This window comes from Pogoniulus pusillus, chromosome 22, assembly GCF_015220805.1.
Source record: "Pogoniulus pusillus isolate bPogPus1 chromosome 22, bPogPus1.pri, whole genome shotgun sequence".
Lineage (NCBI taxonomy): Eukaryota > Metazoa > Chordata > Aves > Piciformes > Lybiidae > Pogoniulus > Pogoniulus pusillus.
The window spans coordinates 1,789,036-1,806,694 of NC_087285.1; the positions used below are offsets into that span (position 1 = coordinate 1,789,036).

The 17,659-nt window shown below is 52.1% G+C and overlaps 2 protein-coding genes across 5 annotated transcripts in view; both read left to right on the forward strand.

Annotated features, from left to right (window-relative positions):
• LOC135185079 (protocadherin beta-15-like) overlaps positions 1-13,122 on the forward strand; it is a 33,215-nt gene extending 20,093 nt beyond the window's left edge. Inside the window, exons 1-2 of one of the 3 annotated variants that reach the window (XM_064161408.1) lie at positions 519-4,149; positions 12,207-13,122. In XM_064161408.1, the coding sequence (XP_064017478.1) occupies positions 1,447-4,149; positions 12,207-12,326 (2,823 nt within the window). In that variant the 5' untranslated portion in view covers positions 519-1,446 and the 3' untranslated portion in view covers positions 12,327-13,122. Of the gene's footprint in view, positions 1-518; positions 4,150-8,634; positions 11,560-12,206 lie in introns of those variants that run through there. The other 2 variants (XM_064161410.1, XM_064161411.1) reach the window with 2 other exon arrangements.
• Positions 1-17,659, forward strand: part of LOC135185084 (protocadherin beta-16-like) — a 95,350-nt gene that overhangs the window by 62,976 nt on the left and 14,715 nt on the right. Inside the window, exon 3 of one of the 2 annotated variants that reach the window (XM_064161426.1) lies at positions 12,207-12,293. The exons of the other annotated variant lie outside the window; for it this stretch is intronic. The gene's annotated coding sequence lies outside the window, so the exon portion shown is untranslated. Of the gene's footprint in view, positions 1-12,206; positions 12,294-17,659 lie in introns of those variants that run through there. 2 annotated transcript variants of the gene reach the window in all.

Below are 17,659 nucleotides of genomic sequence, written 5' to 3' on the forward strand. Positions count from 1 at the left end.
AGCAGTGAGCTTCTGCCCCCTTTAAGAGCAATCATGAGTCTGCAAAGATCTCTGCAAAGCAGAGAGAAGGGACAGGTGAGCTTTGCAACTCTCCCAACAGCTCCAGCTGCAGATGTCAAATGTAAGAATGTTCAAGAAGGCCTTCCTGACATACTGCAAGGTTCAGACTAGACCCTTGTGCTTTCTAAACTCCTCTAATTAAAGTCTGTGTGTGACTGGATCCATTCTTAGCCCCTGATTAGAAAGCAGATTTCAGACCCCACAGGTTCTGCCACGGTCCAGATTTCACTAGTGCTGCTCAAGACTCCCAGGGCTTCCCCGTTTCAACTAAGCAAAGGTTGAAGTGAAAATCAGTTACAGTTTGTGGCTTGAGCCCTCCTCTCTGCAATCTCTTACACTAAGCATGGCCTCCCAAGCTGAGTTAAGCAGAACAACTTTCAATTCAATCAAATTTAAAGTGATAGTGAAATTACTACTACTAATATTGTGCACCTTACTTTTATTCCCAGCAGTCCCCTCTTTGCTCTACCCAGCAGATCTGACAGTATTTAAAGTGGAGCTGTATCCTCCACATTTCTTTTCTAAGAGTTAGACTGGTTTGGAGAACTTCCCTGGAATTCGAGACTGGCTGGATAGAAGCAGTCACAATCTAAGTCGGTTCCCATCGTCAGTGACAAGTGCCTGACACTGGGGTTTTTATCTGGCCGCCAATCACAGTTCACAGCAGGAGGCTCTGATTAGGATGCTTTAGCAATTCCTAGAGCCTCCCTAAACATCACATAATCAATTTGCTCTTTCAAGTCACACATTTTCCGATAAGACAAGATTAGCTTAACCGCCACACCCCCCTCCCCCCCCCGCCATCGTTTACAACGTTCCTGTTTGGGCCTCTAGTGGTTTGCACTTGAATGGATAATCAAATGGCCCTTTCGTCGGTGTCCTTAGAACCCTGCTCTTATCTATTGTTCACGTTACCTTCCCGTTAGCGATTATAGTAGCAGAGGGTTTAATTCATTACCTCTTCTACTTGTCTTTTACAGCAGCTTGCCGTATGTCCTTGCACAGCTACATCAGTTCGCGGGTGACCAGTGTAGTACAGGGACGTTCAAAGTGTTTCTAAGCCGAGGTGGTAGTGTCTGGAGGCTTGTGCACCTCCCGAACATGGAAAAGAAGTTTCAGAATGCCGATATTTATGTGCATCGGGGAACACTTTATCACGAAGGTGTTAGATAGCAAGACAACTTATCATGTGTGGCAGGTGGCAGAGTACACTCCTCTCGATCCAGGATAGAAAAATGTTTGAATTGAGCTCTATCTAACAGTAGATGAAAAAAATAGAATGAGGGTGGTCTGTCCTAGAGTCAGTGTGGTGTTGGTATCGGGTGATGTGACACACTTTCCTTTGGGGATTTTTCCCTGGCATCACACTTTTGACTCTGCTTTGGGATGAAGAATAGTCGGAAGACGCAGCACTGGTCGGAAACGAAGGAGTTATTCCCGCTGCCGACGCTGGGTGGCAGTGTTGACCACGGATCGGCAGCTTCCTCTCCCCGCCCCGGCTCTGCAGCACAGGCAGACAAAGACGAGCGAGCTGCTCTGGGGCGGCAGAAGGGCACGCAACGCCGCTCGGGCTGCACGGGGGGAACTGCAGAAGCGCTTCCTCTCCATCCTCAACGAACACGGGTACGACCAGGACGCTGCTTGCAAATGCTGGCAAGCAGGGAGGACACTGTCTGGCTTTTGTGGAGAGGAATGGCGTGGAACGGGAGACGGAGCAGAGGCAGCCCCAGGCAAGTGATCGTCTTCCTTCTGTGCGTTTGCGTGTGGCAGAGCGCGGCCGAAAGCCTCCGCTATTCTCTGGCGGAGGAGATGGAGAGGGACTCGTTTGTGGGTAATATCGCGCAGGACCTGGGGCTTGCTCCGAGCCAGCTGGCGGCTCGCAAGGCGCGCGTTGTGTCCGAGGGGAGCCAGCAGCTTTTCCGCCTGAACCCGAGCAGCGGAGTGCTGACGGCCAAGGAGTCTCTGGACCGAGAGGAGATCTGTCCACAGAGAGAGACCTGCACCCTCTTCTTTAAGGTGTTTCTTGACAACCCGTTGGAGCTGATCCGAGGGGAAGTGGAGCTTCTTGACGTGAATGACAATTCCCCTGTGTTCCCACAGGAGGAAATGGTTTTAGAGATTTCCGAAATGACCTCTCCAGCGTCCCGTTTCCCTATTGAAAGTGCCCGTGACAAGGACCCGGGCAGCAACGGCTTGCAGAATTACAGCCTCGAATCGAATATGCATTTCTCCCTAGCTTTCGGAAACGGGAAAGGAGGAGGAAAATATCCAGAGCTTGTCCTAGAGAAGCAACTGGACCGAGAAGAGCAACCAGTGCTGAATTTACTTCTGACAGCCACCGACGGAGGATCCCCACCCAAGTCAGGCACGGCTCACATCCGGATCGTAGTGCTAGATGCCAATGACAACACCCCGACGTTCAGTCGAGAGACTTACGAAGTGCGCTTGGAAGAGAACAGCTCCCCGGGGCAGATCGTGGCCAGAATCGAGGCCACAGATCCTGACGAAGGGTCCTACGGTAAAGTGCAGTACGCGTTCACCCAAACACTGGAGGGGTCTCAGCAGCTCTTCGACCTGAATCCTGATACAGGAGAGATTCGGTTAGCAGGAAAACTGGACTTCGAGGATGTACAAAAGCACGAGATGATGGTGAAAGCCACCGACGGCGGAGGGTTGTATACTAACTGCAAAGTGCAGGTGCAGATCTTGGACGTAAATGACAACGCACCAGAGATAGCGCTGAGCTCACACACTGCCTCCATTCCCGAGGACGCTCCGCCACGCACCGTCGTGGCACTCTTCAGCGTGCGAGACCGGGACTCAGGTGACAACGGCAGAATAGAGTGCACCATCGATGGGGACCTACCCTTTACCCTCACCCCCACTTTCGACAATTACTACGAGCTGAGAACCAGCGCGGCACTGGACAGAGAGACGAGGGCAGAGTACAACATCAGCATCCGAGCGACGGACTGGGGCCAGCCGCGCCTGAGCGCCCACGAAAGCCTGTGGGTGCAGGTGGGGGACGTGAACGACAACGCCCCCGCCTTCAGCCAGGAGCTGTACAGCCTGTGGGTGACGGAGAACAACAGGCCGATGGTGCGCATCGGGCGCGTGCAGGCGAGCGACGCGGACGCGGGCAGCAACGCGCGCGTGCAGTACGCGCTGGTGCGCGGGGAGGGCGCGGAGCAGCCCGCGCTGTCGGTGAACGCGGAGAGCGGCGAGGTGTACGTGGTGCGGGCGCTGGACTACGAGCGGCTGCGCGCCTTGGAGGTGCGGGTGCGCGCCACGGACGGCGGCTGGCCGGCGCTGAGCGCGCAGGCGGTGCTGCGCGTGCTGGTGCGCGACGAGAACGACAACGCGCCGGTGGTGCTGCACCCGGGCGGCGAGAGCGGCGCGGGCGCGGGCGAGCTGGTGCCGCGCTGGGCGCCGGCGGGCTACCTGGTGGCCAAGGTGGTGGCGGTGGACGCGGACGCGGGCCAGAACGCCTGGCTGTCGTACGAGCTGGCCAAGGCCACGGAGCCGGGGCTCTTCCGCCTCGGGCCGCACAGCGGCGAGCTGCGCACGGCCAGGGCCGTGGCCGAGCGCGACGCGCCCCGACACAGCCTCGTCGTGCTCGTGCGAGACCGCGGCCAGCCGCCGCGCTCGGCCAGCGCCACCCTCGCCGTCGCCCTGCTCCGCGACTTCTCCGACGCCCACGCAAGCCTCGCCCACGACCCGCCGCCCCACGAGCCCGACCACACGCTCACGCTCTACCTCATCGCCTGCCTGGCCTGCGTCTCCGCGCTCTGCCTGGCCACCGGCCTGGCCGCGCTGCTCACGAAGCTGCGGCGGGACCGGCGCAAGCGCGCCGAGCCCTTGCCCACCTTCCCCACGGCTGTGGCCGACAGCGACGCGGGCTCCCTTCCCCGCAGCCTGGTCTACGACGTCTGCTTGGCCACCGGCACCCTGAGCAGCGACTTTCACTTCCTGGGGCCTCTCTTGCCCTGCTTCTCGGCCGGCCTGCACCCCAGCAATGCCGCTCAGCGGAGCTCGGTAATCTCTCAAGATGTTGCGAACGTCGGAGAAGAAGGCGACTCAGTTGCACAGGTGAGAGACCGAAGCTAGCCGAGGAGAGACAGAGAAGGGATGTGGTGTGTCTGGGTTAGGGCATGAGACCTTAGGATAAGGGTTGTGTAGCTGATGTTTCAAGTTATGCAATGATAAGATCAGGCAGACAAATCACATTCTTAACGGACTGTGCATGGCCCTCATCTTGGGTCACGCAAGCAAGGAAGCTGTGAGGAGTGTGTTACAATGATGCAAGTGTAGGGCTTTTCCTGTACTGGGTTCTTGGTATCTCTGTGAAAGATGTGTGGGCTCTGTGTGTTTTGCTTTCTCTCAGTGTGTCTCTCCATAGAGTCATTGTCTGTAGATGCTGCACAAAGGCTTCCTCGTGATTTGGAGCTGCTCACATCCACGCATCTGCAGCTTCCCATTCCAAATCATCAAGCAAGAAAGATAACTTGTCCCTTTGAATACAGCAATTTCATGTTCTCTAGGAGAGAGCAGCAACATTCATGAGGTCTTCCTTTGACCCAAGAAGGAGATTAGGTGGCCTTGGTGGTCGGGTTGCCTTGGAAACACAGCAGCATTATTGGGGTTTGGGAGAGAATGTTATGGGGAGGTGTAAAATGTTAGAAGTAGAAAAATAAAAAGAAAGATAAAAAGGAATAGGAGAGAATAAAAGATTATAGGATAGGATAGGATAGGATAGAACAGTTTAAAGTAGAATAGGATAGCGTAGACAGAATAGGATAGGATAGGAGAAAACAAAATAGGATAGAATAAAAGAGGATTGGATAGAATGGAATAGAATAGAATTGAATTGAATAGAACAAAATAGGATAGGATAGGATAGGATAGGATAGGATAGGATAGGATAGGATAGGATAGATTAGAATAGGGTGGATGAGAATAAAATAGAAGAGAATAGAACAGGATAGGATGTCTACAACTACCTGAGGGGTGGTTGTGGCAAGGACGAGGTTACTCTCTTCTCTCAGGTAGCCAGCGCCAGAACGAGAGGACACAGCCTCAGGCTGCACCAGAGGAGATTTAGGCTTGAGGTGGGGAGAAAGTTCTTCACTGAGAGGGTCATTGGCCACTGGAATGGGCTGCCCGGGGATGTGGTGGAGTCGCCGTCCCTGGGGCACTTCAAGGCAAGGTTGGACGTGGCACTTGGTGCCATGGTCTAGCCTTGAGCTCTGTGGTAAAGGGTTGGACTTGGTGAACTGTGAGGTCTCTTCCAACCCTGATGATACTGTGAATAGAACAGGAAAAAATAGAATAGGATAGGATAGGGTAGGGTAGAATAGAACAGAACAGGGTAGGATAGGGCAGACCAGCACCTCTCCCTCCACTTCCCCTCAACAAGAAGCTGTAGAGTGCAGTTAGGTCACCCCTCTGCCTCCTTTTCTCCAAACTAGACAAACCCTGTACCTTATTGAATCCTCAGGGGAGGTTCCTTTCATCCCTGTCCCCAAGTTCACTGCCCTCCTCTGGATGCATTCCAGTACTTTCATGTTCTTCATAAAGTGTCGGGTCCAGACTGCACACAGTCCTCAAGGTGAGGTCACACCAACGTTAAATAGACTGGCATAATCTTCTCTTGTAACTGGTTGGTCATGCTGTGTCAGGGGCTGAGTTGAATCCGATGATGTGTGTTCAATACTGTGCTGTTGTCTTGCTGTCTGGAGCAAAGTATCATGGGGCTTGAAGTTCAGATTGTGCCGTGAGAGGCTTCCTGCTCTGGTTGCTGCTTCTGGTTTCTGGGTTTCGGGTATTGGCCTTTCCTGCTGGGCAGGCTACCAGTCAGGGAGCAGAGGGTCACTGGATTCTGCTGCTGCTGCTGCTGCATTGTGTTGCACTTTTCTGCAAATAGGACAAGGTAAGTGTGCATTGTATTATCTCATTAAATCCCTGACCTCAGCTTGGGGATTTTAGTGTTGGTGTTGCTTTCACTCCCAGCTGTGTGTGGGGAATGGGGCTTGTGAGAGAGGGCTGTTAACCTAGGGCACTCTGATGTGTCTGATGCAAACCAGGTGCAGCTTCCCTTTTGGTTGCCAGGCCTCACTGCTGTCGAGTTTTCCACCTACTGTCAACTGGCATCCCCAGAGCCCTTTGTGCAAGGCTGCTCTCCAGTCACTCCTCTTCACATTCACACTTGTATCCAGCATTACTCTATCCCAGGTACAGAATCTGGCATTTGGACTTGTTCCATTTCTTGCCATTAATGATTCCCCAGCACTTCAGTACATCTAGAGTACACTGCAAGGCCACTTTTTCCTTAAGACAGTCAACAGCAGCTCCCAGTATGCTATTGTCAGCAAAAGTGCTAGTGATGTATTTATCCCCTGTATCCAGATCATCCATATGTGTTCCAAACAGAAACTGAACCCCGAGGGCAGCACTCGTGACTGGATGCCAACCAGACATAGCTGCCCAATCACTCCAACCTTTTGATTCTTGACCTTCAGCCAGTTAGTTCCTCAGCAAGCACACCATGATGCTGCCCACCTTAATCTTGGATGTGTCCAGAAGGATGCTGTGAGGAGCAGTAGCAAATCTTTAGGAAGATCCAGAAAAACTACATCCACCACTGTGCTCTCATTCCCTGGCCAGCTGACCTTACCATGGAAGGGTTTGAAATGAGGTACACAGGACTTTCCCTTTGTGAACCCATGTTGTCTAGACTTAATCACTGCATTGCTCTTGAAATGAGATTCAGTAATACCCATGATGATCTCCTCCAGCAGCTGAGTTGAGAGTAAAAGATGTGTGGGTTCCTTGGTCTTCCCTTAACCTCCTTGTAAAGTGGAAGACCTCAGGCAGGCTCCCATTCAGCAGGGATCTGTAGATTCTTCCAAGATGGAGAACATTCATCCTTTCTCTTCCTGCTCTGTGAACCGTGCTTGAGCTTTGTCTCACCTATTTTCCTTTCCAGAAGGACTAAGTCCTTCTGAATCCAGGTGCAGTAACAGATTGTTTGAATGCAGGTGTGTGGCATGGAATATTGGGAAACTCTCGCACTGCGTTGAGCTGCAGTTGCAAAGTGAGACACTGCAAACTGGGATGCCTATGTCTGTGAAACTGAAATTAAGAAAACACTTGATGGCCTTGGGTGGATCCTTGTAGAGATGTTGTTTCTGGGAAAGCTCTGTGAATGTTCTCAAGCAAGTTGGAGTTTTTCCTACTGTTGTCTCTTGGGTGAGCTAAGGGCAAGCAGGCACATTCCCTCAGGTTGGAGACAAGGCCTATAATGGAAAATCAGGACACTTGTGGGGAGCAGGGAATAGCTGGCAGGCTTCCTTGCAGTTTCTGAGCAGTGAGCTTCTGCCCCCTTTAAGAGCAATCATGAGTCTGCAAAGATCTCTGCAAAGCAGAGAGAAGGGACAGGTGAGCTTTGCAACTCTCCCAACAGCTCCAGCTGCAGATGTCAAATGTAAGAATGTTAAAGAAGGCCTTCCTGACATACTGCAAGGTTCAGACTAGACCCTTGTGCTTTCTAAACTCCTCAAATTAAAGTCTGTGTGTGACTGGATCCATTCTTAGCCCCTGATTAGAAAGCAGATTTCAGACCCCACAGGTTCTGCCACGGTCCAGATTTCATTAGTGCTGCTCAAGACTCCCAGGGCTTCCCCGTTTCAACTAAGCAAAGGTTGAAGTGAAAATCAGTTACAGTTTGTGGCTTGGGCCCTCCTCTCTCCAATCTCTTACACTAAGCATGGCCTCCCAAGCTGAGTTAAGCAGAACAACTTTCAATTCAATCAAATTTAAAGTGATAGTGAAAGTACTACTACTAATATTGTGCACCTTACTTTTATTCCCAGCAGTCCCCTCTTTGCTCTACCCAGCAGATCTGACAGTATTTAAAGTGGAGCTGTATCCTCCACATTTCTTTTCTAAGAGTTAGACTGGTTTGGAGAACTTCCCTGGAATTCGAGACTGGCTGGATAGAAGCAGTCACAATCTAAGTCGGTTCCCATCGTCAGTGACAAGTGCCTGACACTGGGGTTTTTATCTGGCCGCCAATCACAGTTCACAGCAGGAGGCTCTGATTAGGATGCTTTAGCAATTCCTAGAGCCTCCCTAAACATCACATAATCAATTTGCACTTTCAAGTCACACATTTTCCGATAAGACAAGATTAGCTTAACCGGCCCCCCCGCCATCGTTTACAACGTTCCTGTTTGAGCTTCTAGTGGTTTGCACTTGAATGGATAATCAAATGGCCCTTTCGTCGGTGTCCTTAGAACCCTGCTCTTAGCTGTTCACGTTACCTTCCTTTTAGCGATTATAATAGCAGAGGGTTTAATTCATTACCTCTTCTACTTGTCTTCTACAGCAGCTTGCCGTATGTCCTTGCACAGCTACATCAGTTCGCGGGTGACCAGTGTAGTACAGGGACGTTCAAAGTGTTTCTAAGCCGAGGTGGTAGTGTCTGGAGGCTTGTGCACCTCCAGAACAGGGGAAAAAAGTTTTAGAATGTCGATATTTATGTGCATCGGGGGACACTTTATCACGAAGGTGTTAGATAGCAAGACAACTTATCATGTGTGGCAGGTGGCAGAGTACACTCCTCTCGATCCAGGATAGAAAAATGTTTGAATTGAGCTCTATCTAACAGTAGATGAAAAAAATAAAATGAGGGTGGTCTGTCCTAGAGTCAGTGTGGTGTTGGTATCGGGTGATGTGACACACTTTCCTATGAGGATTTTTCCCTGTCATCACACTTTTGGCTCTGCTTTGGGATGGAGAATAGTCGGAAGACGCAGCACCGGTCGGAAACGAAGGAGCCATTCCCGCTGCCGACGCTGGGTGGCAGTGTTGACCACGGATCGGCAGCTTCCTCTCCCCGCCCCGGTTCTGCAGCACAGGCAGACAAAAACAGACGAGCGAGCTGCTCTGGGGCGGCAGAAGGGCACGCAACGCCGCTCGGGCTGCACGGGGGGAACTGCAGAAACGCTTCCCCTCCATCCTTAACGAACACGGGTACGACCAGGACGCTGCTTGCAAATGCTGGCAAGCAGGGAGGACACTGTCTGGCTTTTGCGTAGGGGAATGGCGTGCAACGGGAGACGGAGCGGAGGCAGCCCCAGGCAAGTGATCGTCTTCCTTCTGTGCGTTTGCGTGTGGCAGAGCGCGGCCGAAAGCCTCCGCTATTCTCTGCCGGAGGAGATGGAGAGGGACTCGTTTGTGGGCAATATCGCGCAGGACCTGGGGCTTGCTCCGAGCCAGCTGGCGGCTCGCAAGGCGCGCGTTGTGTCCGAGGGGAGCCAGCAGCTTTTCCGCCTGAACCCGAGCAGCGGAGTGCTGACGGCCAAGGAGTCTCTGGACCGAGAGGAGATCTGTCCGCAGAGCGAGGCCTGTATACTGTTCTTTAAGATATTGCTTGACAATCCGTTGGAGCTGATCCGAGGTGAGGTGGAGCTTCTTGACGTGAACGACAATTCCCCTGTGTTCCCAGAGAAGGAGATGGTTTTAGAGATTCTAGAAACAGCATCTCCAGGTTCCCATTTCCCTCTAGAAAGCGCCCGTGACAAGGACGTGGGTAGCAACGGTTTACAGAACTACACTCTGCGATCGAACTCGCATTTCTCCCTTGCTCTGGGAACAAAGAATGACGGAGGAAGATACGCGGAGCTTGTATTAAAACGGCAGCTGGACCGAGAAGAGCAGCGAGAGATGAAATTACTCCTGACTGCCATGGACGGGGGCTCACCACCCAGGTCCGGTACAACTCAGATCAGGATCGTGGTGCTGGATGTCAATGACAACACACCGACATTCAGTCGGCCAGTCTACGAGGTGCGCCTGCCTGAGAACAGTCCCTCAGAGCAGCTGGTGGTGAGAGTCGCAGCTACAGACCCCGACGAAGGGTCGAACGGGAAAGTGCACTATGCCTTCACTCAGACATCCGAGCCGTCTCGGCAGCTCTTCGATATAAATCCTGACACCGGAGAGATTCGTGTGGCAGGAAAACTGGACTTTGAGGAAACAAAAATCCACGAACTGATGGTGAGAGCCACCGATGGAGGGGGACTGTATACTCACTGCAAAGTGCTGGTGGTAGTCATGGACGTGAACGATAACGCGCCGGAGATACAGCTGACCTCACACACTGCATCAATTCCCGAGGACGCTCCGCCACGCACCGTCGTGGCACTCTTCAGTGTGCGGGACCGAGATGACGGAGAAAACGGCAGAACAGAGTGCATCATCGAGGGGGATCTGCCCTTCACTCTCACACCCACTTTCGACAATTACTACGAGCTGAGAACCAGCGCGGCGCTGGACAGGGAGACGAGGGCAGAGTACAACATCAGCATCCGAGCGACGGACTGGGGCCAGCGGCGCCTGAGCGCCCTTGAAAGCCTGTGGGTGCAGGTGGGGGACGTGAACGACAACGCCCCCGCCTTCAGCCAGGAGCTGTACAGCCTGTGGGTGACGGAGAACAACAGGCCGATGGTGCGCATCGGGCGCGTGCAGGCGAGCGACGCGGACGCGGGCAGCAACGCGCGCGTGCAGTACGCGCTGGTGCGCGGGGAGGGCGCGGAGCAGCCCGCGCTGTCGGTGAACGCGGAGAGCGGCGAGGTGTACGTGGTGCGGGCGCTGGACTACGAGCGGCTGCGCGCCTTGGAGGTGCGGGTGCGCGCCACGGACGGCGGCTGGCCGGCGCTGAGCGCGCAGGCGGTGCTGCGCGTGCTGGTGCGCGACGAGAACGACAACGCGCCGGTGGTGCTGCACCCGGGCGGCGAGAGCGGCGCGGGCGCGGGCGAGCTGGTGCCGCGCTGGGCGCCGGCGGGCTACCTGGTGGCCAAGGTGGTGGCGGTGGACGCGGACGCGGGCCAGAACGCCTGGCTGTCGTACGAGCTGGCCAAGGCCACGGAGCCGGGGCTCTTCCGCCTCGGGCCGCACAGCGGCGAGCTGCGCACGGCCAGGGCCGTGGCCGAGCGCGACGCGCCCCGACACAGCCTCGTCGTGCTCGTGCGAGACCGCGGCCAGCCGCCGCGCTCGGCCAGCGCCACCCTCGCCGTCGCCCTGCTCCGCGACTTCTCCGACGCCCACGCAAGCCTCGCCCACGACCCGCCGCTCCACGAGCCCGACCACACGCTCACGCTCTACCTCATCGCCTGCCTGGCCTGCGTCTCCGCGCTCTGCCTGGCCACCGGCCTGGCCGCGCTGCTCACGAAGCTGCGGCGGGACCGGCGCAAGCGCGCCGAGCCCTTGCCCACCTTCCCCACGGCTGTGGCCGACAGCGACGCGGGCTCCCTTCCCCGCAGCCTGGTCTACGACGTCTGCTTGGCCACCGGCACCCTGAGCAGCGACTTTCGCTTCCTCGGACCCCTCTTGCCCTGCTTCCCCGCTGGGGTGCCGCCTGGTGTGGCTCCCCAGCGGAGCTCGGTGTGTTCACAAGAGGCAGCCGGCGTCGGTGATGGAGGTGACTGGTCTGCACAGGTGAGGGACTGTAATGGGCCGAGTCAAGGGGGAGCTGGGTGGGAGAAGCGCAGGGCGGGGGTTTAGGAGTAGGGGTTAGGGGTGTTGCTGTTGTGGAGCTGGTATTTAAAGAGCTACAGTGACGAGGGGAGGTTAGGGAAAGCCCCTAGCCAGGGCTTCCTGCGAGATTAAGGGGTCCATCTTTTCCTCAAATGCTATTGCAGGCCTCTGCAGTTTTGTGTCATGACTATTCATCCAACATCAGTATTAGTGTCATCATAAACGAGGGCACCTGGACCAGGAGGAGTTGTCAGCACAGGATTATGGATGTGTGAGCCTCCACAGTCGCTCATGTCCATGCACTAAGTAGAGGGTGTAACGTTTATGAGAACGGTGATGGGGTTTGTTGTGCTCTGCATCTTAACTTACACCCTCCCCCTCAGACACATTTGCAGCACTGTCTTTGTGGTATCTGCTGTACAGAATATTTTCTGGGTTTGGATATCCCCTGTTGAAGTCAGAGACACAGCACCTGCTCCAACATTATCTCTGCCTTTCAGCATACAGGGGTGCTGTTACAGATGCTGTGGTATCAGATACGCCCTCTGAGCTTCTGACTGATGCCTGCTTACGTTCCATACCCAAATGACAACTTCTCTCTTTTGTAGGGCAGAGCTCCTGTCTCTGAAGACACCAATTCCAGACATGTTGAAGAAAATCAACCTGCAAACAGGGGAATGGAGTTAAATGCCAGTTCTGACCAAAACCCTTGGCTCAGCCATCAGTAAATGAGGAGAAGGACAGCCTTGTCCGTCCTCACCAGCTGATGTCCTAACTGGGAAAAGACAACAAAAAGACTAAACATCCACTAAAAAAAAAAAAAAAAGAAGTCTCTGAAGAGGTAAAATTCTTCTCAGAGCAAAATCCCTCTCCTGTTGAGCACTGCACATGTAGACATTTTGTAAGTGTGACATGGATGGAGGATCAGGACTGTGTTGCATGCTAATTACACTGAGACTTTGTTATGATTGAGTGTGCTACTGCTTCAGAACCTAAGCTTTCCCTACATCTCCTTTTTGTGTGTGTATTTTTTCCTAAGGAGGAGACTGTGTAGCTATCTCTCAATTGTCTGCAATCTGGTCAGTACCAGGCAAACAGATATTCAGCAGAATTCAGTGGTGCTTGCAAAGGAATTTCTTATCGACAGGCAAAAGCTGATTGCATTAGAAACGTTTGACATTGGTTTACAGGGTCTCCTGAATCTAAAGAGTGGGTTTTGAGCAACATGTCCATTTTTTTTTCCATGTAATGAAGTTGAAATGAACATTCAACTTATTTTATTTTATTTTTAGTATGATCACAGAGAATTGCAAACTGTGGGTTTGGGTTTGGTTTTGCAGTAAAAGTGGTTATAATGTTTTCTATGAGCTTAAGGCACTGTAGACTATAGGTCATCAAGAAGTCTTCTTTCTTTTCAATAACTGGTAGTGATCTATATAGTGCTGTGATATTTGCTGTCAGTCACACACCTCTAAGTGTCAAATATCTGATACAAGAAATCAATAAAACCTACTTGGAACTCCCTTGGCTGAGTGTGCTGTCTGGAATATCACTTGTCACAGTGATGGTTGAGAAAATTGCCCTCTCAGGAGCAGGTTTTCAGGAATAAATCCAAGCCTTTGGAGTGGAATAAACAGCAACCTGGAAACAGGCCATTCTCAGAAGCTGGAACAAAGTGGAGGGCTCCCAGACTGAGAGACTGTGAATTAGGGCAACAGTCTTGGTCTGTTCCAGAAACCCACGATCGTTGGTGTGCTTTATGGACCAGCTCACTCTGGATGCTGGACACCTGTTAACTATCCAGCTGAACAGCCTAAAAGCTTCATGTGCACAAAGAGATCTACATTTTGGTCTTAGGTGGGACTGACAGCTCTATCCAGCTCACAGTGACAGGAGATCCCTTTACTGCTTCCCAGTGTTGCTTCTCACAGAGGACCACAGATAAAGGCTGTCCACTGCACAGGGATGGCAATAACAAGACGCAGACTTCATCTCTTGGCTTTCCTGGTTATGACATCTGCTCAAGTTAGCCTCATATTTGACTCAGATAGCAGTAAGTTCAAGTTCTTGAAGCTCATCTGCCCAATCTGCCACCAGAGCACTGTGTCTTGGTTGGGGGTACCAACGATGAACATGATTTCCACTGTAACTCCATCAACATGAAGACATGACACCAAACAACCCAGGGACACTCAATGCAACTAGTTCTGCACAATTTCAGTGTCCATGCATGGGAAGTCACCATTTCCACACTCATGGTCTTGTACTCAGTGGAGTGGGTAGCCCAAAGCCTCAGAAGAGCCAAGAGATTGGACTAAGAGGAGATATGAGGCCAGGCTGGTGCCTGCATGCTGCTCCTTTGACCGGCTGCCAGCAAACCTGCTGCAGTTCTTTGGGATCAATGTAACTGTGGAGACCATCCATGACCATTTGCCAGTTTTCCTGGAGGAACAAGCCACTTTTCAGATGTGGCAAACAATTCTTGACCGAGACTCGAGTTTGCCCCTGGAGGGGTCTCAGGACCTGAATGTTTGCAGCAGCAGCATCCAGGCTTAGATCACCACTCCTGAGAATGAATTCTCTATGGTCTTCTTTGGGAGTCACAATAGGGGCAAAAAAAAAAGTGGAATTGGCCTTGGAAAAGCCTCTAGACAGAGAGGAAGAGGCAGAGATGGTTTCAGCCTCATTGCCATGGATAGGTCCTCCCCACCAAGAAGTGTGATTGTCCAAGCCCACATTGTAATTCTAGGTGAAAAATCAATGTTCCTGACTTCATCCAGGAGCTCTGTGTTGCTCAAGTTGTGGAAAAACTTCCAGAGGGTTCTGTGTTTCTCAGCATGGTTGCAACCAATCAGGATGTCAGTGTAAATGGGAACATCTCTCACTTCAGCCAGACCCAGAGTGATGGTGTTTGCAGTCACCTCCACGAGCAAATTAAAGCTACAAAGCCTCTGGACTTTGAAGCAGATGAAAATCACAAATTCAGCGTGTGGAGGGCTCTCAGCAAGCTGGAAGTTGTTGGTAGAGGTGGTGGATGTGAATGACAATGAACCACAGCTGGTGGTCAGCCTCTTCATCAGTCCCCTCACTGCACAGTGATTACCATCCTTACTGTCAGTTGCTGGGAAGCTGGTGCCAGTGCCTCCACCCCTGAGGACCATTTGTTGTTCTCCCTGCATCAGGCCTGTAAAATTATTGTGGATTGGTGACCATGAGCACACTGGACCAGGAGGTGATGGCGCAATATATTCTCAATGTCACAGCATCATATGTGGCATCACCTCATCTCATACCACTCAGATGTTCATAAAGTGCATCTCTGATGTCAGTGACAGGGCACTTGTCTTCAACCAGTCATCATATACCATGTAAGTGCATGAGAACAATATTCCAAGGGTTGGGGTCTCCAGTTCCTCTGATGCTGACACGGGGCTCAATGCCAAGGTGACCTATTCTCTGGCACAAACCCCTCCCACAGAACAGCCACACTGCCCCTGCATCTCAGTGAACTCTGAGAATGCATACAGGTATGTGCTGTGGTCCCTGGACTATAAGCAAGTGAGGCAGGTCAAGGTCTTGGTGAACATCTCTGATGTGGGACTACCAACCCTAAGTGTCAACGTCCCCACCCATGTTGTTGTGGTGGACGTCATGTCCACAGGCACCTTTATCACTTACAGAGTGGTCAAGAGAAAGGAACTGAAGGGAGGCCACATGCTTTATATTGCTGGCAACCTGCAGAGCACCTTGACTGATACAGCCATGGCAGAGACCCTGCCCACACCTGTGAGATCAGGCTCACAACAGGCTTGAAAACAATGAGTTCAGCTTCCTGAAGCCCATTCTGCCCAGGCTGCCACCAGGACACCGTATGATGGGTAGCACTACTGATGGTGAACAGGACTTCCCTGTGGGCCTTGTCACTGCAGAGGACATGGCACAAGAGAGCTCAGCGACACTCTCTGTGGAACAGTTCAGTAGTCTTACCTTTCACTAGCATGGACTCAGCACAGCCAGAGGTGCTGGGCCTCACAATAGGGATGGATCCAGGCTACAACCTCTGACAGTGGTTTGCAAATCGTACTACTGATTTCCAACAAGTTCTGTCAGAAGAAAGTTCTCTCATCTTTCAAAATCCAAACAAGTGAAACAAACTAAAGACTCCCTCCTTGTGCAATAAAATATTTCTTCTCTGATACTGTTGTTTCTGAAATGACTCAAGAGTTCCAAGGGCCTCAGCTAAGTTCTTCTTTACATAGAATTATAGAATCAACCAGGTTGGAAGAGACCTCCAAGATCATCCAGTCCAACCTAGCACCCAGCCCTATCCAGTCAACCAGACCATGGCACTAAGTGCCTCACCCAGGCTTTTCTTGAAGACCCCCAGGGACGGTGCCTCCACCACCTCCCTTGGCAGCCCATTCCAGTGCCAATCACTCTCTCTCTGAAGAACTTCTTCCTAACATCCAGCCTATACCTACCCTGGCACAACTTGAGACTGTGTCCCCTTGTTCTATTGCTGGTTGCCTGGGAGAAGAGGCCACCCCCCACCTGGTTACAATGTGCTTTCAGGTAGGTGTAGACAGTAATAAGATCACCCCTGAGCCTCCTCTTCTCCAGGCTAAACAACCCCAGCTCCCTCAACCTCTCCTCATAGGATTTGTGCTCCAGGCCCCTCACCAGCTTTGTTGCCCTTCTCTGGACATGTTCCAGCACCTCAACATCTTTCTTGAATTGAGAGGCCCAGAACTGGACACAGCACTCAAGGTGTGGCCTGACCAGTGCTGAGTACAGGGGAAGAATAACCTCCCTTGTCCTACTGGCCACACTGTTCCTGATGCAGGCCAGGATGCCACTGGCTCTCTTAGCCACCTGGGCACACTTCTGGCTCATCTTCAGCCTACTATCTATCAGTACCCCCAGGTCCCTTTCCTCCTGACTGCTCTCCAGCCATTCAGTCCCCAGCCTATAGCGCTGCTTGGGGTTGTTGTGGCCAAAGTGCAGAACCCTGCACTTGGCCTTGTTAAATCTCATCCCATTGGCCTCTGCCCACCCATCCAGCCTGTCCAGGTCCCTCTGCAGGGCTCTCCTACCTTCCAGCAGATCAACACCTGCTCCCAGCTTGGTGTCATCTGCAAACTTACTGATGCTGGACTCAATCCCCTCGTCCAGGTCATCAATAAAGATATTGAACAGGACTGGGCCCAGCACTGATCCCTGGGGAACACCCTTATCCTTTAGTTATTACTAATTTTAATTGTTCTTATTATGAAGTTGTGAGTATTCTGTTACAGTGGGCTATAAAGACATGGCTCTTTAATCTCTGGCTTCTGGATGTCTCTGTCTGTGATGCATGGGTTATGTGTGTTTTGCCTTGTGGTCACCCTATCTGTCCATACAGCTGGTTGTGTGCCTGCAGGCAGCGCACTAAGGCTGAGCAGGGAGTTGCTTACATCCAGCTGTTGCAAAACTCCCTTTGGCCATTTGAGCTAGATTTCTAGCTCAGACATAGGAGAGAGGTGAACATTCTAGGGATAGGCCATATAATGGCAGCAATGGATAAGTTCATATCATTTCATTGGAGCATCAAGAGCTTTATCCTTCCACCTTTCTGGCTTCTGCTACTTCAGCTGTGCCTGCTGCTGTCTTCCCCTGCTGCTGTTTTGGCTGCTGCTGCTTTGCTGCCTCACCACCGCTTGACCCCTTCCCTATCTTCATTAAGGTTATTATATCTCTGTAGTAGTTTCTCTCTCCTTATACTGTTGTATTTAAACTATAAGAAATACAATTTCACTTTTCTCTGACTTTCAAAAAAAAAAAAAATCCGTGGTGTGGTGAGTTTATTCTACCGGGGGAGGGATCCACCCTAACCCAGGACACTCAATTCCAGATCAGCAGGCAAGAAAGACATTTGAGCCTTTGACTAAAACAGTCTTCTCTCTAGGGGAAGCAATGAAAGTGCACGCGATCTTTTGTTGGTCCCTAAGTGGTTGCTGAGGGGGCTGTATCCTTCAGATTGTGCTGAATATACAGGAGCACCAACAGAGTTGTGTGCTGTTAC